This window comes from Somniosus microcephalus, chromosome 8 (genome assembly GCF_052327205.1).
Source record: "Somniosus microcephalus isolate GS21.2 chromosome 8, FLI_Smic_1.0, whole genome shotgun sequence".
Classification (NCBI taxonomy): domain Eukaryota; kingdom Metazoa; phylum Chordata; class Chondrichthyes; order Squaliformes; family Somniosidae; genus Somniosus; species Somniosus microcephalus.
The window spans coordinates 81474838-81495608 of NC_140994.1; the positions used below are offsets into that span (position 1 = coordinate 81474838).

Below are 20771 nucleotides of genomic sequence, written 5' to 3' on the forward strand. Positions count from 1 at the left end.
GTTATATTGCATCTGCCATGCTTCTGCCCAATCACCCAACCTGTCCAAATCATACTGGAGTTTCTCAGCATCCTCGGCACACACGCTTACCCAGCTTTGTGTCATCTGCAAACTTGGAGATATTACATCTAGTTCCCTCGTCTAGATCATTCATAGATATTGTGAATAGCTGGGGTCGAAGGACCGATCCCTGCAGTACCCCGCTAGTCACTGCCGGCCACTCGGAAAAAGACCCATTTATTCCAACTCTTTGCTTTCTGTCTGCCAACCAGTTCTCTATCCAAGTCAATACCTTGCCCCCAATCCCATGTGCCTTAACTTTACACGCTAATCTCTTATGCGGGACCTTATCGAACGCCTTTTGAAAGTCCAAATACACCACATCCACTGGTTCTCCCTTATCTATTTTACCAGGTACACCCTCAAAAAATTCCAGTAGATTAGTCAAGCATGATTTACCCTTTGTAAATCCATGTTGACTTTGTCCAATCCGGTCACTGTTTTCCAAGTGCTCTGCTATTACATCTTTTATAATGGACTCTAGCATTTTCCCCACTACTGATGTCAGGCTTACCAGTCTGTAATTCCCTGTTTTCTCTCTACCACCTTTTTTGAATAGTGGGGTAACATTAGCTACCCTCCAATCCATGGGTACTGTTCCAGAGTCTATCGAATTTTGAAAGATGACCAGCAATGCATCTACTATTTCTAGGGCCACTTCCTTAATCACAGAATCACAGAAACCCCACAGTGCAGATAGAGGTCATTTCGGCCCATCGAGCCTGCACCGACACATATCCCACCCGATCCCCGTAACCCCTACACCAACACATATCCCACCCGATCCCCGTAACCCCTACACCAACACATATCCCACCCTATCTCCGTAACCCCACACATTTTAATCCCCCTAACACTAAGGGTCAATTTATCATAGCCAATCAACCTAACCTGCACATCTTTGGACTGTGGGAGGAAACCGGAGCACCCGGAGGAAACCCACGCAAACACGGGGAGAATGTGCAAACTCCACACAGACAGTCACCCGAGGCCGGATTCAAACCCGGGTCCCTGGCGCTGTGAGGCAACAGTGCTAACCACTATGCCACCGTACCCTAGGATGTAGATTATCAGGCCCTGGGGATTTATCGGCCTTCAATCCCGTCAATTTCCCTAACACCATTTCCCTACAAATACTGATTTCTTTCAGTTCCTCCCTTTCATTAGACCCTATGTTCCCCGGCATCTTTGGGAGGTTATCTGTGTCCTCCTTTGTGAAGACAGAACCAAAGTATGTATTTAATTGGTCTGCCATTTCTTTGTTCCCCATTATAAATTCCCCTGATTCTGACTGCAAGGGACCTACGCTTGACTTCACCAATCTTTTTCTCTTCACATATCTATAAAAGCTTTTACAGTCAGTTTTTATGTTCCCTGCAAGCTTACTCTCATACTCTATTTCCCCCCTCTTAACTAATCCCTTTGTCCTCCTTTGTTGAATCCTAAACTGCTCCCAATCCTCAGGTTTACTGCTTTTTCTGGCCAATTTATATGTCCTTTCCTTGGATCTTATGCTATCCCTAATTTCCCTTGTTAGCCACAGTTGAGTCACCTTTTTTGTTTTATTTTATGCCAAACTGGGATGAACAAATTCTGTAGTTCATCCATGCGATCTTTGAATGTTTGCCATTGCCTATCCACCGTCAACCCTTTGAGTGACATTCCCCAATCAATCCTACCCAATTCGCGCCTCATACCATCGTAGTTTCCTTTATTTAAATTTAGGACCCTAGTCTCTGAGTCAACTACTTCACTCTCCATCTTAAGGAAGAATTCTATCATATTACGATCGCTCCGACCCAATGGGCCTCGCACAACAAGATTGCTAATTAATCCTTTCTCATTACATAATACCCAGTCCAAGATGGCCTGATCTCTAGTTGGTTCCTCGACATATTGGTCCAGGAATTCCTCCTCCACAGTATTATTACTAATTTGGTTAGCCCAATCTATATGTGGATAAAAGTCACCCATGATAACTGCTGTGCCCTTATTGCACGCTTCTCTAATTTCCCTTTTAATGCCATCCCCAACCTCAGCATTACTGTTTGGAGGTCTATATACCACTCCAACTAACATTTTCTGCCCCTTGGTATTTCTCAGTTCTACCCATACAGATTCCACATCATCAGAGCTAATATCCTTCCTTACAATTGTGTTAATCCCCTCTTTAACCAGCAATGCTACCCCACCTCCTTTTCCTTTTTGCCTATCTTTCCTGAACATTGAATACCCCTGGATGTTGAGTTCCCAGCCTTGGCCACCCTGGAGCCATGTTTCCATAATCCCAATCATATCATATTCGTTTACCTCTATTTGCGCAGCTAATTCATCCACCTTATTACAAATGCTCCTTGCATTAAGACACAAAGCCTTCAGGCTTGTTTTTTTAATGCTCTTAGACCTTTTAGAATTATTATTTACTGTGGCCATGTTTGATTTAAACCCTTGATTTCTCTGACTGCCACTTTTGTTTTTCTCCTTCCTGTCTTTTGCTTTTATCCTTGTTTCCCTTTCCTCTGTCTCCCTGCTCAGGTTCCCAACCCCCTGTCATTTTAGTTTAAACCCTCCCCCAGAGCACTAGCAAACACTGCCCCTAGGACATCGGTCCTGGCCCTGCCCAGGTGCAAACCGTCCGGTTTGTACTGGTCCCACCTCCCCCAGAACCGGTTCCAATGTCCCAGGAATTTGAATCCCTCCCCCTTGCACCATTCCTCTAGCCACGTATTCATCTGAAATATCCTTCTATTTCTACTCTGACGAGCACATGGCACTGGTGGTAATCCTGAGATTACTACCTTTGAGGTCCTATTTTTTAATTTACCTCCCAACTCCCTATATTCAGCTTTTAGGACCTCATCCCATTTTTTACCTATATCGTTGGTACCTATATGCACCACGACAACTGGCTGCTCACCCTCCCCTTCCAAAATGTTCTGCAGCCGCTCTGAGACATCCTTGACCCTTGCACCAGGGAGGCAACACACCATCCTGGAGTCTCATTTGCGGCCGCAGAAATGCCTATCTATTCCCCTTACAATCGAATCCCCTATTACTATAGCTCTACCCCTCTTTTTCCTCCCGTCCTGTGCAGCAGAACCACCCCTGGTGCCAGGAAGTTGGCTGCTGCTGCTTTTCCCTGATAAGCCATCCCCTCAACAGTATCCAAAATGGTATATCTGTTTGAGAGGGGGATGACCACAGGGGACCCCTGCACTACCTGCCTGCACCTACTACTCTGCCTGGTGATCACGCATTCCCTTTCTGCCTATGCAACCTTTACCTGCGGTGTGACCAACTCCCTAAACGTGCTTTCCATGACGTCCTCAGCATCGCGAATGCTCCAGTATGTATCCAAATCGCAGCTCCAGTGCTGCAATGCGCTCTGCCAGTAGCAGCAGCTGGATGCGCTTCTTGCACACAAAAGGGTTGTCAGAGGAGCAGTGGGGCCAATTAGGGACCAAAATGGAGATCTATTGGTGGTGGAAACAGATTCAATAGTAGCCTTCAAAAGAGAATTAGATAAATACTTGAAGGAGAAAAAATTGCAGGGATATGGGGAAAGATAACTGGATTGCTCTTCGAAAGAGCCTGTGCAGATTCGCTGGGTTGAATGGCCTCCTTCTGTGCTGTACTAATTTTCTATTAAAATGAAAAAAAAAATGTAAAGCCTCTATGATTTTTCTCCTGGGTGTTGCTCACAGCAGTGTCCCAGAGATTAATCTTCAATTCCTGGAGACTCCAGGGCAATCCTGGAGGGTTGGCATCCCTAGTCTGTGGCGTGCAATATTTCAAAATTAATCAGTACAACTCCTTCAAATTCAAGAGCGCGAAGCCAGAATTTTGACTGGAAGAGACATATTCGTTTCCAACAGCAGGTCAACTTTGGACTGCGAGGGAGGAAACTCGTCCCTTTGAAAGCTGGCTCGACGGTATTCAGTCCCAGCAACATTTTACACCCAGTAACAGAAGACAGATTCTCTTACACACCCTCCCTCTCTCAAGCAAAGCAGGAACAAAAATGATTCTGTAAAGTCTTGGGACCGTAATTGTGGCCTAATAATGCTTTCATTGTATTTCAATGAATAAAACTAAATTTACAAACTGACTTCATTGACCTATACAAAGCTATAACTAATGTACCCTTAGTCGCAGAAATGGGCATCATCAGCAGAACCAGAGTTAACTGGAAGAGTAAATATGTTTGTTCCCCAAGAATTATTTAGTTGTCGCTAATATTTTTTTTTAAACTGCTAAGATGATTGTTTGGAGATGCCGGAGTTGGACTGGGGTGGACAAATGTAAGAAGTCACACAACACCAGGTTATAGTCCAACAGCTTTATTTGAAATCACAAGCTTTCGGAGCGCTGCTCCTTCGTCTGACCTGACGAATCTTCCTTCACCTGACGAAGGAGCAGCGCTCCGAAAGCTTGTGATTTCAAATAAAGCTGTTGGACTATAACCTGGTGTTGTGTGACTTCTTAAAGATGATTGTTGTGTGTAAGATGCTGCGATTCACAACTTAGCTCTTTGTCCTCTCTAAGGTACTGTTTATGCATTAACGTGTACAAGTAGATTTGTAATGAAACCCAGCAAACATATACATTAACACATTACTCAGCTTTGCAGATTTAATCATGACACTTACAGCCCATGACACTTTTCTGTCACAATTTTTCTGTCAGTTACATTTTTACCATTGCACTTTGAACGGCTTAAAAGTAAAACAAAAAGTAGCACATTGGAACAGAAGAGATAAAGTATGTACAAATCAAAAATGAGGAACGCAACTAAAAATCATCCAGTAGTAACCTACTGAGGCCTAATGAAAACAATCAATCTCAAATGGCCAGTCAGGAGAAACTACCAAAAAATAAATGTGAACCAGCCAAATCATTCAAAGCGCTTTTTGAAACTTTTTGTCCACCATTTTTTCTTAGTAACTGAAATTTCTATTGTCCGAAATAAAGTTTTAAATGAAAACCATAAAGAATACATATTTCACTATAACACGATTATATTTATCCACTGAAGTGTATTTTAATATCTTTATTAAAGTTTGTATTTGAAGGCCTCAGCCTCTACCAAAAGCCTGGTCTGGACTTGATATTTTTGCCCGGAGACCTGACTTTGTGAGCTGAAGGCAGGCCCTGCAGTTTGAGCAAGTACAGTGCACAATTTTCCATTTTTTTCAGATAAAGTTTATGTTAAGTGTCTTTCAGGAAGGTGCATGCGTGAGGCAAGAGAAAACAAAGATCCACTTCAAAATGATAGGCTGCAGTAATTGCAAAGTTGTTGAAGCGTTTATGTTTTAATTGCAAACAATCTATTATTTATTTTTCTCAGTAGAAAAATCAACTTCTGTTTCTGTCCTTAACAGAATTAAACCATTAAGTAAAAGCTATTCATTACTTATTTCAAAAAACAGGTCGGAAAGAGAAGAGAACCTTTCCTCATCCTAATTCAAGTAAATTGAATTAATTTTGAAAGCTTCTCAGGCCAACAAAAATGCTCTAATTACCATCAGATTTTTTTGAAAAATACAAAACATTCAAATTATTGGCAGCTGTTAGAGAGAGGGACAGACAGGGAGAAAAAGTAAGGGAGACAGATGGACACACATTTGGGAACCAATCACAAAACATTGAATTCAATGATTGCAGAGATCTCTTGGAAACTCACAAACCTGGGCTGCCAGATTCAGCCCCTCCCACCCCCCACCTCAGTTCTGTTAGGCCCGTGCCCTTCTTTCACTGTCAACAGATCTCAGGAATCCAAACCCCATATTCCGCCACCCTGTGCTGCCAGGCCATCGGTTACTCCTCTACACCTGTGTCAGACCACAGCAGCTCCCTATACTGCCAAATACCAGAACGCTCCACCTCAGCACTGCCAAACACCAGGGCCATTGCCCCCTCCCCCAAGTTACCAATGCCCAGGACCATACCAAGTGCTTCTTAACCCCACCCCCTCCCCAATACTGGGTAGCTACTCCAGTTGATATCTCCTGTATGCCACCTTGCTGTGTATCCTCAACTTTAAAAGAAATGGTCGGATAAAAATTAAAAACACAGCTAAGGGTGCTATAAATATATATGTGGCCACTCAAGTACAGTTTTCACAGAATAATGGACAAAATTGTGAAATTAGAACTCTAAGTCACTGGTGACTCAAAAGACCATGCAACAAAAAAGGAACTTGATTTATTCGGTCACTGTAAATCAGTCATCCTGATGCTATGCCACACAGGGCATGACATCACTATGGTTTTAAAACAGTGTATTCTGCACCTCACCGTGAGCAAGGCCATGGGATATCTGCTAAATATATTACTACAGCATTACATTATTTTGTGTGTGTATATATGTATATGCATATACACAAACGCATACTGTAATTAAATTAAATACGACAATTAAATAATCTTTTAATATGGCACATGCTAGCACTGTAAGGTTGACCACAGAATCAATTCTTAAATGCTGGAGGAACATTAATCTTACGCTGGGGTTGATTTTAATAGATCGCCACTGGATTTTTTTTCTGCATTGTAATGATAAATTTCAAATCGAAAATAGTACAGCGTTGACATTAAGCTCAAAATCTAGCCAAGTGTTTTGAGGGGCCTTCTTGGTCGTGCAGAGCATGACACAGTGGGGTGGAACGGGACTGGGAGCAATGGAACCGGGGCACGATGGAATGGAATCAACCACGGGGAAAGGAACAGTGACAACAGCCTCAGGGGATTTAACAGGCAAAGCTGCAGTCACCAAAAAACCCTCAACACCTTACTTCTCAGCTAGAATGGGATTTTGTTACAATTCATTTTGAAAGTGACTCTCTGGTCTCATTTCAATGTGAGAAATATTTTCAGAGGGGGGAAAGAAAAAAACTACTTCCGTTCAGTCAGAGTGTGAAAGAAAAAGGAAAAAGATAGAAAAAATCTTGCATTTCTTTAGTGCCTTTCGTAACCTAGCGACTTTCCAAAGCGCTTTACCACCAATGAAGTATTTTTGAAGTGTAGTCACTGTTGTAATGTAGGAAACACAGCTGCCAATTTTACGCACAGCAAGCTTCCACAAGCAGCGGTGTGATAATGACCGGATAATCTGATTTTTGGTAATGTTGGTTGAACAACAACAACTTGCATTTATACAGCACCTTTAATGTATGCTATAATATTGGCTGGGACACCGGGGGGGGGGGGGAAAGTTCTGCATCCCGAGGGACTTTCTGTGCTTGTTTTATTCGTGTGGGTGTTAATTGCTGTTAAATGCTTCATAACAGTTTACGAAAACATGTCCCGCGTGCACGGGGGTGTGTGTTGTTCTCCCACCATATAAAGCGCGTGTGTTACATGCAATAATGCTCTAGTATTTATTACACTGTAGATACGAGCTTACTGCTAGAGAATGTATCCCTGTTCTCAATAAATTGCAAATCTTCATAAAAAGACCATTAACGTCCCCAAACTTTCCATAAATATCCCCGCACCTGTGTAAAATTTAGAAAAATATTCCTGTGATTAGTATTTCTGATCACTGATTGCAAATTAGACAGCAATTCGTAGTCGCACGACCTTGACCATCGAAAAGAACAACCTGCATTTACATAGCGCCTTCAATATAGTAAAATGTCTCCAAGACGTTTCACAGGAGCGTAATCAGAAAAAAATTTCCACCAAGCCAAAGAAGGAGACAATAGGACAGGTGAAGAGGTTACAGAGAGATTATGGGGCGAGGTGGAGAGACTTGAACATGAGGATGAGAATTTAAAAATGGAGGCGTTGGTGGATCGGGAGTTAATGCAGTACGAGTAAGGATACGGGCAGCAGAGTTTTGGATGAGCTCAAGTTTTTTTTAAATGATAAATGTTATTTTCAGTATTAAACGCCGAGCTCAATGAAGAAGGCAAATGGCGGCTGAAAACAAGAAGTTATTTGAGCAATTTGATTAGTTTGTTTCATGGTAGTTCACAGTTGCAGATTGTTGGGTTTGAAGAAAATGTGAGTAATTTGATTGGTTGGTTTCTCGGTCCTTGTTTGTTGCTAATTGGACGTTTTCCTACCTGTCCAGTGAAGAGAATTGGTTTTTAATTGGCTGATATATTCTACTGACCAAATGAAAGGCAATCAGCATAGTTAACTTAATGAATAATGGTTATTTGAATGAATCATGATTTTAATTTGCCCTATGGATGTACGGTATTGTTGAGATGAGATGCTTTTGAGGAGTCAACCTTTGAGGTGCGAAACCTCACACTCACACTAGAAGCAAGACTTTTAATTGTATGGATACACTTTATAAAGCTTATCCTCTTTCTTTTGAAACATAAATATGTTTAGTTCACATCAGACTTAATTGACTACTTAGGTTAGCAACAGTTTACAGTTGAATGAAGGAGAAATGAGTCTTGTTCCTGTTATATCCAATTGCCATTGCTATAAAGTGAGAGGACGAGGGTTAATGATGAAGGCTGAAGGAGGAAAATGCATGATCTGCAGGTACTATTTATAATATTTGAATGTCATTTAGTGGTAGATGTTTACAGTGGGATTTAGCTCACCAGAACCTAGAAATAATGGGCTGTGATAAATGCTTAACATTATGAAGTATAAAATTCCTCGATTTTAACAGGGGTGATAACCCATTTAAAATGAATGGGTTGTTAACTGCGTTAAGGATTTGTACACCAATGTCACACAAGACATTTTTAAGATCAGAGATTGAATTTTTAAGGATTGAAAAATGCTATGGGGCCTTAACAAGCTAGTCCCTTTTTCAAGGAACAACCCCACCTATCTCCTCTCCCCATATCCCTCAATCTCTCCTCCCTCCAGGAGAATATCCAAATGTCTCGGACCCTTTTATATCATCATCTATATGATGCACTTGGATTTTCAGGACCAATCCCACTCATAGGCCGCAAATTTAATTCTGGAGGCGGGACAGCTGGTTTCCGGATTCCGGTCCTGCTTCCAGCTGCCTCCGCTCTGCAGATGTGATTTTACCTTGATTGGCCTTGGTAAGCCCGCTTACCGGCCAATTAACAGGAAGCGGGTCTGATGACGTCATTTGATGATGCGTCATCAGCTGGTTTCCTTAAAGGGACCACGTCCACATGGCGTTTGACAGTTGCTCTGTCAGTGTTTGACAGCATTGAGGTGCTGCAAACACTAACAATCACGGCACAAAGGTGAATACTTGCACCCAGGCTCTCCAATGACTCCCTCCATATGCTTATGGAGGGAGTCACAGCACATAGGGAGGTTCTCTTCCCTTCCAAGGGTGGAAGATACCTCCCCAGGACACCAACTTACCTTGAGCCTCCATCCATCCCTCTCTATCTACTTTATCACTTCCCCATCTCACTAGCCACCCCTCACACTCAGCCCCATACTACTGCAAGCATACCAACGAACAGCACACAAGGGTAGGCACTTGAGAGGATTAGCCAATGTTCATGTGAAGTTTCTGGTAATGTGTTGTCATACAGTGAAATCTCTTTTTCAAAAAGAGCCCCTATTGGATAGATCTGAGCGAACCTTGAGAAGTGTCTTACTGAGTTCCAGTGAATGTTCAGTCATAACTCCCCCCACCTCCCCCACCCCGCTATAGTGATGAGTGTGCATGGAATGGCTTGGACATTAAAGGGAAGCTTCACGGTGCTGGTGTGGGATGGTGTCAACCTGGCGCATCCTGTGGCAGCCAGGGTTTACAGCGTTGAGTGAAGAAAGTCTGGCCATGGTGATGCCATCGCTGGCCTCCCGGGCAGCAATGTTGTCAGGGGCTGCCCTGTGTCCTGTGCAGCATCAGGTGATGGCGGAGAAGGTTGGTGATGTTGGTGTTGGGGCTGATCATGGAAGGATTCGGAGGACCAAGGTCTGATTGTTTCAAGGGCACCAATGTTGCTGGAATAGATGGCAGCTGCAGGTGAGATGACAGAAGCGATCTGTCACTGGTGAGAGAGGTTCTCCCAATGAGGTGGCACTGGACATACAGTTGGATCTAAAAACTTGTAAGCTAAAGAAATCTCTATATGTATTAAAAATGCAGTAACCAACATTTCTGTGCTCTGAAACTCACCATCTACAACATGGCTTCCTTGATACCACTTCTGCAGCTGTCAGCTTTTCAGAAACATCAGAGCAGACTCAAAACACGCCAGGTTGAGCTGGCGTGTTCCCCAAACAGTGGGTAACCAGTGGGGGAGAAGGTAAAATTACAAGTAAGCCTCAAAATACTCTTAAATTGGCTCTTAACAAGCCATTTAAGTAGGTGAACTGTCTCCCCCGCCGCTTGGTGTCGGGTCAGTTCTGCACAGACCCGACACCTGGGAGACTCGTGTGGAGGTGGGTTGACAGCGGATTTCCTACCCGCTGTCAAACTTTGCGATTTTGACAATGGACCCGCCTCCAAACCCACCTCCTCTACGCAATTAAATTCAGGGCCATTGCTTCTTTTCCATTCTGTAGATTTCCCATTTTTGGTCTCCTTCTGGTTTCTGTTTTTTAAACCAGTCATGTACCCAGTATCGTTGATCTCTTCTCCGTAACTCTTTATCTCATCCATCAGCCACCAATATGGAACCTTATCAGAGGCTTCCTGAAAATCCAAGTGTATAAAATGAACTGCATTTCCCCTGCCCATTATGTCAGCAACGTTTAAAACAGCTTCAGTACATTAGTCAACCACAACTTATGTTGCCTCAATCAATGCAGACTATCTTTAAACAAGTTGTTTTAAATTCAACGATTGGATCTCTCAGACTTTCCCTACAACAGATCTTAAACTCACTGGCCTATAGTTTCCAAACATATCTGCAGACCCTTATTAAACAATGCAGCTATATGAACCACTTTCCGACCCTCAGGAAACTCCTGTATTTAGTGAAATTACAAAAATGTTAGTTGAAACTTTACTAATTTCAGTACCTATTTTCTTTAAAATACATGGGTTCAAGTTGTCTAAGTAAGGTCCTTTGTCTATTTTAGTATCTGACCTTTTTTTATAACCATATAACAATAACTTGCATTTATATAGCACCTTTAATGTAGTAAAATGTCCCAAGGCACTTCACAAGAGTGTAATCAGACAAAAAAAACTGATACCGAGCAAAAGAAGTAGACGTTAGGACAGGTGACCAAAAATTTGGTCAAAGAGGTAGGTTTTAAGGAGTGCCTTAAAGAAGGAGAGAGGGGTAGAGAGGTGGAGAGGTTTAGGGAGGGAATTCCAGAGCTTGGAGCCTAGGCAACTGAAGGCACGGCTGCCAATTGTGGGACAAGGGAAGTTGGAGATGCACAAGAAGCCAGAATTCGAGAAACGTAGAGTTACATAGGTTTACATAGGATATACGGCACAGAAACAGGCCATTCGGCCCAACCAGTCCATGCTGCCATTTATGCTCCACACGAGCCTCCTTCTGTCTTTCCTCATCTAAATCTATCAGCATAACCCTCTATTCCCTTCTCCATAGTCATAGAGTTATACAGCACAGAAAGAGGCCTTTCGGCCCATCGCGTCCACGCCGGCCATCAAGCCCTGTCTAATCTAATCCCATTTTCCAGCATTTGGTCCCTTCTCCATCATATGTTTGTCCAGCCTCCCCTTAAATGCATCTATACTATTCGCTTCAACCACTTCCTGTGGTAGCGAGTTCCACATTCTCACCACTCTTTGGGTAAAGAAGTTTCTTCTGAATTCCCTATTGGATTTCTTGGTGACCATCTTATATTGATGGCCTCTAGTTATGCTCTCTCTCTGTATCCAATCTATCAAAATTTTTCATAATTTTAAATACCTCTATTAGGTCACCCCTCAGCCTTCTTCTTTCAAGAGAAAAGAGACCCAGCCTGTTCATCATTTCTTGATATGTATACCCTCACATTTCTGGTATCATCCTTGTAAATCTTCTCTGCACCCTCTCCAGTGCCTCTATATCCTTTTTATAATATGGTGACCAGAACTGTACACAGTACCCTTAAGTGTGGTATAACCAAGGTTCGATACAGGTTTAGCATAGCTTCCCTACTTTTCAATTCTATACCTCTAGAAATAAACCCTAGTGCTTGGTTTGCTTTTTTTATGGTCTTGCTAACCTGTGTCGAAACTTTTAGTGATTTGTGTACTTGTACTCCTAGATCCCTTTGTTCCTCTACCCCACCTAGACTTGCACCCTCCAAGTGATAAGTGACCTCCTTATTCTTCCTACCAAAATATAATACTTCACATTTGTCTGCATTGAACTTCATTTGCCAATTATATGCCCATTCTGTAAGTTTATTAATATCCTCCTGTAACTTGTTGCAGTCCTCCTCAGTATTGACTATCCCCCCCCAATTTGGTGTCATCTGCAAATTTAGAAATTGTGTTTTTAATTCCAAAGTCTAAATCGTTAATGTAAATTGTGAACAGCAGTGGTCCCAGCACTGATCCTTGTGGAACACCACTTCCCACCTTCTGCCACTGTGAATAGCTACCCTTTACTCCTACTCTGTGCTTTCTGTCTTGAAGCCAGCCAGCAATCCATTCTGCTACTTGTCCCCTGACTCCGCATTCTCTGACCTTATTCATTAGTCTATTATGGTTTACCTTATCGAAGACCTTTTGGAAATCTAGATAAACTACATCTACTGCATTACCATTGTCTACTCTCTTTGTTACCTCTTCAAAAAATTCAATAAGGTTGGTCAAGCAAGGCTTTGAAATCCATGTTGACTATTCATTATTATATTTTTGGTTTCCAAATGTTCTTCTATTTTCTCCTTTAGTAGGGATTCCATTATTTTTCCTACCACCGATGTTAAGCTGACTGGTCTATAATTCCCTGGACATGTTCTATCCCCCTTCTTAAATATCGGTATTACGTTAGCTATCTGCCAGTCCTCTGGCACTACACCTTTTTCTAACGAATTATTAAATATATGTAGTAATGCCGCTGCTATCTCTTCCCTAGATTATTTTAAAATGTGTGGATATAGCATCTTTAACATAGTAAGACATCTCAAGGTGCTTCACATGAGTGTTATCAAACAAAATTTGACACCAAGCCACATAAGGAGATATTAGGCCAGGTTTTAAGGAACGTCTTAAAGGAGGACAGAGAGAGGTAGGGAGGCGGAGAAGTTTAAGGATGGAATTCCAGAGATTAGTGCCTAGGCAGCTGAAGGCACAGAGTTCTCGGAGGGTTGGAGGAGGTTACAGAAATAGGGACAGGCGAGGCCATGATGGGATTTGAACACGGGGATGGGAATTTTAAAATCGGGGCGTTCGGGTACAGAGAGTCAATGTAGGTCAGCGAGCTCAGGGTTGATGGGTGAATGGGACTTGGTGTGAGTTATGATACCGGCAGCCAAGCTTTGGATGAGCTCAAGTTTATGGAGGGTGGAAGATGGGAGGCTGGCCAGGACAGCATTGGAATAGTCCAGTCTGGAGGTAACAAAAGCACCGATGATGGTTTCAGCAACAGATAACAATTATCTTCTCAATGTCCAGCGCTGCTGCCTCTAATACTAATCTTATATCCCGACTTAACCACATTGACTTCTGTTTCCCTTTGATTTGGGCAGCACAGTGGCATAGTGGTTAGCACTGTTGCCTCACAGCGCCAGGGACCCGGGTTCAAATCCGGCCTCGGGCGACTGTCTGTGTGGAGTTTGCACATTCTCCCCGTGTTTGCGTGGGTGTGCTCCGGTTTCCTCCCACAGTCCAAAGATGTGCGGGTTAGGTTGATTGGCCATGATAAAAATTGGCCCTTAGTGTTAGGGGGGATTAAATACGTGGGGTTACGGGGATAGGGCTTGGGTGGGATGGTTGTCGGTGTAGGGACCGGGTGCTAGGGTTTGGATGATCAGCCATGATCTCATTGAATGGCGGAGCAGGCTCAAAAGGGCCGAATGGCCTACTCCTGCTCCTATCTTCTATGTTTCTATATCTGTTTTAATTTAGCCAGATGAAGTTCGATCGTAGTCTCAGCAATATTTCCTTAAATATGTCCCACTTTTCTACCATTATTGCATGATTTCAAAACTCAAAAGGTTGCATTCCCTTGTAGTATGCTTTTAAAGTCCAATATTTTTGTGCCTCCGTCTTTTTTGTAAATCCTGATGAGATTAAGGAAGTGTAATAGTATAGACCCAAGTGTACTGAAAACAGATAAGCACGTACTATTAATTCCCATCAAATTATACGTCTGTACATTTATTTTCCTCAAATTTCTCCCTTCCAGAACCAACTACATTACCAGATGAGAGGTTGGGAAGACTACCAACTTCCAAATCTGCGGCTCTATTCCCATATGAAAGGAGACACACGAGGGCCTCCATGGAGGAGACACCCATCCATATTCCCCTTCAAGTGGGGGAAAACACTCACTGAGCTGAACGTCATATAGGGAATCCCAGGTGCAAACCCACTGTCTGCCACTCCATGGTACACAGAATTCGTACACCAACCTGCCATGACACAAGGAGCCTGCGACGGATATTTTTTATTACAGCTTTCCATTTCTGTCTGTGAATCTGTTGACTTTACAGAAGTTCCAACACAGGACAATGGGAGGTACTTATTGTGGGTTGCAAATGAGTTCTTGGCTAGCGGAACGTTTTGTCAACCCTTACCGTGATATATGATGAACAACAGTGGGCGCCCATAGCATTGGAGATACAATGAAATGGTATAGGAGAGCACAAGTGCCACATTACACAGAAACACCATTGTGCACTATGGCAACAGAATGTGCAGTGTACATGACAGGACAGTAGAGGTGCTACCTTCTTCACGTAATGAAAATTGCATAGAAGTTCTTTAATGGGAACACATACACTGGGATGAGGCACTCGTGTTATCCTGTTACACAAACACTGAAAATGCACTGCGCATTAAGAAGTGCCTCGACTGTTCCCTTTAAACAAGTGCCCCATTAATAAGTATTTAGTGCACCAGTTTTATTAAGGCTGTCTTTCTACGAAACATTCTCCTTTGTGTTGTGGGCCATACAGAACATATAGTAACAGCACATCACGTGAAAACACAAAGAACACAAGAGCACCAGCCCTGCTTCCAGCCCTACATCAAATCCTTTCCAAATCAACAAGCGGCCAAGTCCACACATTCCCGCCCCCTAAGGCTAAAAATAAGACTGGATCCGTTTTGGCAGTCCAAAAACCCACAACAACACAAAGAGCAATGATAAATCCCGTGAACCAGCACCGCTTATATCCATGTACAACACCAGTATAACAAAAAAATACATCGGTTCACAGGGGAGAGCCTTGGATTCAGCAGTGACCTCTAACAAGCAGGACCTAGGAAACTGCACAGAATTCTTTACTCTGCCGATCATTTTCGCATTTGAATAGATCAGAGTACTGGAGCACATCTGGACCCCTTGGTGGTGCACGGTTTACATTTAGGAAAAAAACCGCACACTCTCGGTCCTAAAATGCCCCAGTCATTTGAAAATCTCTTCGAAATGGCCACTGTTGTGTTTATATCCCTATTCTCTGCTCGCAAAACAAAAAGGAGTGTCGTTCCTGTTATATCCCAATTACCACTGCTATTGAGGTCAACAACGTGAGAGGACAAGGGTTAATGCTGAAGACTGAAGGAGGAAAAGGCATGATGTGCAGATAATATTTATATAATATTTGCATGTTGTTTACTGGTAGATGCATCAGTGGTTAGATGAAACCCACGATTATTTGACCCCAAGGAAATTTAATAAAAAGGTGAGGTGTCAAAGCAATGCAGAGAAGGGCTACAGCCCAAGTGCCTGCCCAGTGGATTATAGCACATCAGTCATACAGAATGCATCGAATCTGGTCAATACAAGTTAGATAAAGGATACCCAGTTTTCAAAATCAGATTAAAATTCACCTTTAAAAGCACCATTACGCTCAACTATTCAGGGTGCTAATGAAGTGCCGATTCGCCAAATTGCGATAATAAAAAAAAATCTGACAATTCAAATGCTGCCCTCAGACAATAAAAACGGGAAATCACAAAGCTCTAAATCCATGGCACGGCAACAGATAATTGCAGGAGTGCATGGGTTAAGGTCACACAGAACACAATGTGTCTATTGCTAATTATCTCCTAAAAATAGAAGCATTATCTTGTTTAAAACGAGGGCAGCAAACTAAATGGTTGCATCGCGAACTCAGTATTTATTGTGTTTTTTTTTAGTAGTTCTTATTTAAGAGACATTGTTCCTTGTGTATGGCAGATACAATTTAATTGCTTAAGTAATCGCAAAAAATATGGATCACAATTCCACTCTGAGGCACTTGCACATTCTGGCGGTCCCAGGGCATCAATTAAAGCAAGTTTCAAAAAATCTGGAACAGATAAAAAATAATGAGAATATTTGCAGCACCAAATGGCTCCCGTGTCAGTGAAATTAAAATCCACTCTGATGCCAGCTCCCTCCTTCCTGAAGGATCACATCTCGCACCAACACTGCAGTCCACAATGAGGAATTTAACAGCGGCAAATTCTCTGCAAACAAAGCACTCAAAACTCCAGCAAATGGAAGACATCAACCACAAAAAAATATACAGCAAACCACATTCGGGAGCACAGCAGCTCCATTTGCGCAGACTTAATGATGGATTTTTAATTACATGCTCGACGTATTGGAATTAGAACAATGGAATGTGCCGATGGGTAAATGTGCCAAGGTACCTTTTTCTTTCGATCCCGGGAACGTTTCCGGTGTTTTTTGACGACTTTTTCATCCTCGGTCATAGCTTCCAATTCCCGGTTTTTCTTGATGTGGGATGCAGCGTGAGCCATCCTGGATATGGATAATATCCGACCAAAAGTGACGGCTCAGGAAAGGTACGATCCTCGGCAACCTTACACAACCAGTGTTCTGAGCAACCGTTTCTCTCTCTCCCTCTCCCTCTCTCTCTGCTTTTAGTCACCGATAAAGAATTAAAACCATGGAAGGTGATGATCGCAAGACAAAGGCAGGGGCTAGCGAGACATTTTGAGCTGATTTCCCTTATCTACCTTTGCACCTCTAGAAGGAGAAAACCTTCAAACAGTGCAGCCATTCTGATGCATTAACGTAGTGAAGAAGCCAGCTGGGATAGTGAAGGCAGTATTATGGATATATCTCCTGCCACCAACTGGAAGTGCCTAAGTGACTTCAATGAAGGGGGGAGGAAGGGGGGGATCCTGACAGAGGTAATAGTTAGATCAGGAGATGTACAAATAGACGACACGTTAAAACAGTGCAACAGTCAAATTTCCACACATTAGTAACTCCGTACATCCCACAGAATCATTTTATTTTTGGCTTAAACCTGCAGGCAAAGATGCACCAGGACACGCATCGAACCTGCGATGCAGTGGAACGGGTCTTTCCACACTGCTGATGCAGACAGAGACAGAAAAAAAAATTACATTAAATTTCCATTTGCCCACATAGGCCAAACATTTCATTGTCAAGTGAACAGAGGACCCAAGTCCCGGGCAGCCGCATTCTCCACATTTTCCCCTAATCGGGCACATTCCACCAATCTGTGTTTTAATGCATCACTCACGTTAGCTGTGGCAAAGCTTCCCCTAGAGGACTGCTCATTACTGTGCACTGCATGGCAGATCTAAATATGTAATCACACTGGTTCACAGTACAAGCGCTACACAGTTCTAAGGGCTGTCCCTAGAGCTAACCTCCATTCACTTCGTATGAGGAGAAGGGTAAAAAAGAAAAAAAAAATCCTTATTTCTCTAAAATGACGCCATCTGTTTTAATGTCCCCTTTTGGAGCCACAATGAGCTTCAAATCAGTTAATTGTATTTTTTTTTGTCACCTGCGTCCTTGGTGCTACTGACTGCAGCTTTTGAATATTCATGGTGGGTGGGAGAGAAAAAAATATATACAGCAGCCAGCACAGGCCCAGGACGTAGTAATACCTGAATCTATAGATAGAAAATGGAGTTTTCTCCTCGGAATAAAGAAAATGATGCAGCAGACATTAGCAGGGGCAGCTCCACACGCTGCCTCGGCACCAGTAGAGTGGGGCAGCAGAGAACAAGTATGCCTCAAATCGCAACATATAATAAAAAGACTTTTGTTAGCTATGAAACAAAAATCGGCTATTAACAGCTTATATAAAAGCATCATTATTAAAGCCTTTTTTTGTTGCTGAACGAAAGACTATTTTAAATGGTCACTGTAATACTGTTGCAGGTTTTTTGAGAAAGGGGGTTTCTGGAACACGCTAGATTAGGAGAGAATGTCATGGATGGAGGCGCCCGAGGCTGAGATTCTTCATTTACTTATAATGCGGTCTTTGGTTTATGTAGGAAAGGGGTTTTTTCCCCCCCCCCCCGATTTGGCTGCATCAGCTAGTGTAGGCCAACCCATTCCACTGCCTCACGGGTTGGGTGTATCTGATGATACATCGTTGGCTGCAGATAGAGGCAAAGAAAAGGAAAGATTTTGTGAAACAACAGCTATTAATAATTGGCAATCTGACCAGGGTATCGGTGAAGGTATTCTCTATTCCTGCATCTCCTGATCTAAATAACAGCTGTGTCAGTCAGATCCCCCCCGCCCCCAACCCCCATCACTTGGAGGAATCGTACTGATGGACTATTAATGGTTAAAGTGTGCACACAGTCAAAACCTCATCCATTCTGGTTTCCTTGAACTAAAGGCACAGAACATGAAAAGCCAATTAGGTGACAGTAACAGAAATGGTGAATCTTGATTCCATTCTTAATGTTTAAGCGGTTGTGCATGTTGTAGCCAAAAGTGATGCCTGCGGATATAAAACTGACCTGTTGTGGATAAATGGACATGTGATGAAATATTCCATTCATCACTCATCAGTATTTCTCTGCCTGTGACTGTGGTTGGTTTCAGTTTCATTTCCATTGTATTGTACTGTGTGTAGGGCTCCGCCCATACCTGGCTCCTATGTAAGCTGGCCCAGCCTGCAGCACATCCAGTACGGCAGACCTCTGGATGGAAGATACATTCTCCTCTGTGTGTTACCTTCTAAGTCAATAAAAGCCTTGTTTTGTTTCGCTAACATCGAGTCTCGGATTTATTGAGGCACATCAGGACACATGACCCAGGAGTGGAACCAAGCCAGAGCACTTCTTGAGTCCAAAGTTCAGATTTGTCCTTTTTAAATCGAAATTAGGATATTGAAGCCCGGCCAGAGAGCCGCAATCAGTAATCAGGATTGATCAGTAAGTTACAATATCACTGGTACCAACACATAAACTTGGCAATGGCAAGTGTGCTGTGCGATTCCAAGCATTACACTGGATACATAATGCGTGCCCGTGCTGGTATGTTGGAAATTTTCCATCACTCAACCACCTAAATCCACACAACCCTCCTCAACCAGTCCAAGTTGTAGACATCTCCAAGAACACATTTTTGCTTCTACTTTCAAGAGTTCTAACTTTGGCCAGTCAAGACAGATTCAGAAATGGCTCTTCCAATTGAGACTCCAACTCTAGTATTGTAGCTGACGGGCCATTCTCGGGTTCTTCAGGAGTTTAGCTTCCGACAGCCAAGTTGGACAGTTTGCATTTGGAAGCTTGCTCTGGGTTATCACATGCCTACTACCGAGTTGAACCATGACAGGGTACATTTCATGCGATGCTCAGTTCAAAACATGAGGTGACGAGGGATGAGAAGGAATGTCTGCTACAAATCTCAAGCTTATCTTATTATCACCTCCTTTTACCTTGCACCATCATCACTTTTGTCATTTAATCACTCCTGCTCAGAGTCGCCAACCCTGGTTGGACGTATTCCTGGAGGTTTTATCACATGACCTCCTGCCTCCAACCGTCCCACCCAATCAAACAGCCTTTTCCCCCATCTCCAATATTTTTATAGCTAATAAGCACAAATGTTCAAAGAAAATGAATAAAAACCCACCATTTTTTAACGCTCCTGTGATTTTTCTTCTGGGTTGCTCGCAGCAGTGTCCAGGAGATGAATCTTTTATTCCTGGAGACTCCAGGACAGTCCTAAAGGGCTGGCAACTCTACTCCTGCTCTCCACACTATCACAGGCCTTTCCCTTTTGCTCTTTTTACCGCCCCCCTTTCCCTGGCTATACACTTGCTTAAAACCCGTTATATCTCTAACTGTTTCCAGTTATGAAAGGTCACCGACCTGAAACGTTAACTCTGTTTCTCTCTCCACAGATGCTGCCTGACCTGCTGAGCATTTCCAGCATTTTCTGTTTTTATTTTAGATTTCTAGCATCCGCAGGATTTTGCTTTTGTCAAGGTTAGTTTAGTCAGACCGCATCAAAAACTGAACTTTGTCCACAAATCTCCTTAAAGTCCTTCTCTTCAACAGTACCTTTGCTCCCTCCTGACGCTCTTCCCTTTAATGTCCACCCCCCGGTTTGGTGCCCACTCACTATCTGCCTCCTGCAAAGTGCGCTGACACATCTCTTTATACGTGATGTCAGCCATGGCTCAGTGGGTAGTACTCACGCCTCTGAGTCAGTGGGGTTCAAATCCCACTCCAGAGACTTGAGCACATAATCCAGGCTGACACTCCCGGTGCAGGGAGTGCTGCACTGTCAGAGGTGCCGTCTTTCAGATGAGGCATTAAACCGAGGCCCCGTCTGCCCTGTCAGGTGGACGTAAAAAATCCCACGGCACTATTTCTAAGAACAAGTGAGTTCTCCCCGGTGTCCCGGCCAATATTTATCCCTCAATCAA

The 20771-nt window shown here is 43.0% G+C and overlaps 1 protein-coding gene across 18 annotated transcripts in view; it reads right to left on the bottom strand.

Annotated features, from left to right (window-relative positions):
* ank3b (ankyrin 3b) overlaps nt 1–17158 on the bottom strand; it is an 878328-nt gene extending 861170 nt beyond the window's left edge. For 4 of the 18 annotated variants that reach the window (XM_085994946.1, XM_085994947.1, XM_085994932.1 and 1 more), the window contains exon 1: nt 16744–17156. In XM_085994946.1, coding sequence (XP_085851072.1) covers nt 16744–16854 — 111 coding nt within the window. In that variant the 5' untranslated portion in view covers nt 16855–17156. Of the gene's footprint in view, nt 1–16743 lie in introns of all 18 variants that reach the window. The other 14 variants (XM_085994931.1, XM_085994936.1, XM_085994935.1 and 11 more) reach the window with 6 other exon arrangements.
* Between the last annotated feature and the right edge of the window lie 3613 nt (nt 17159–20771).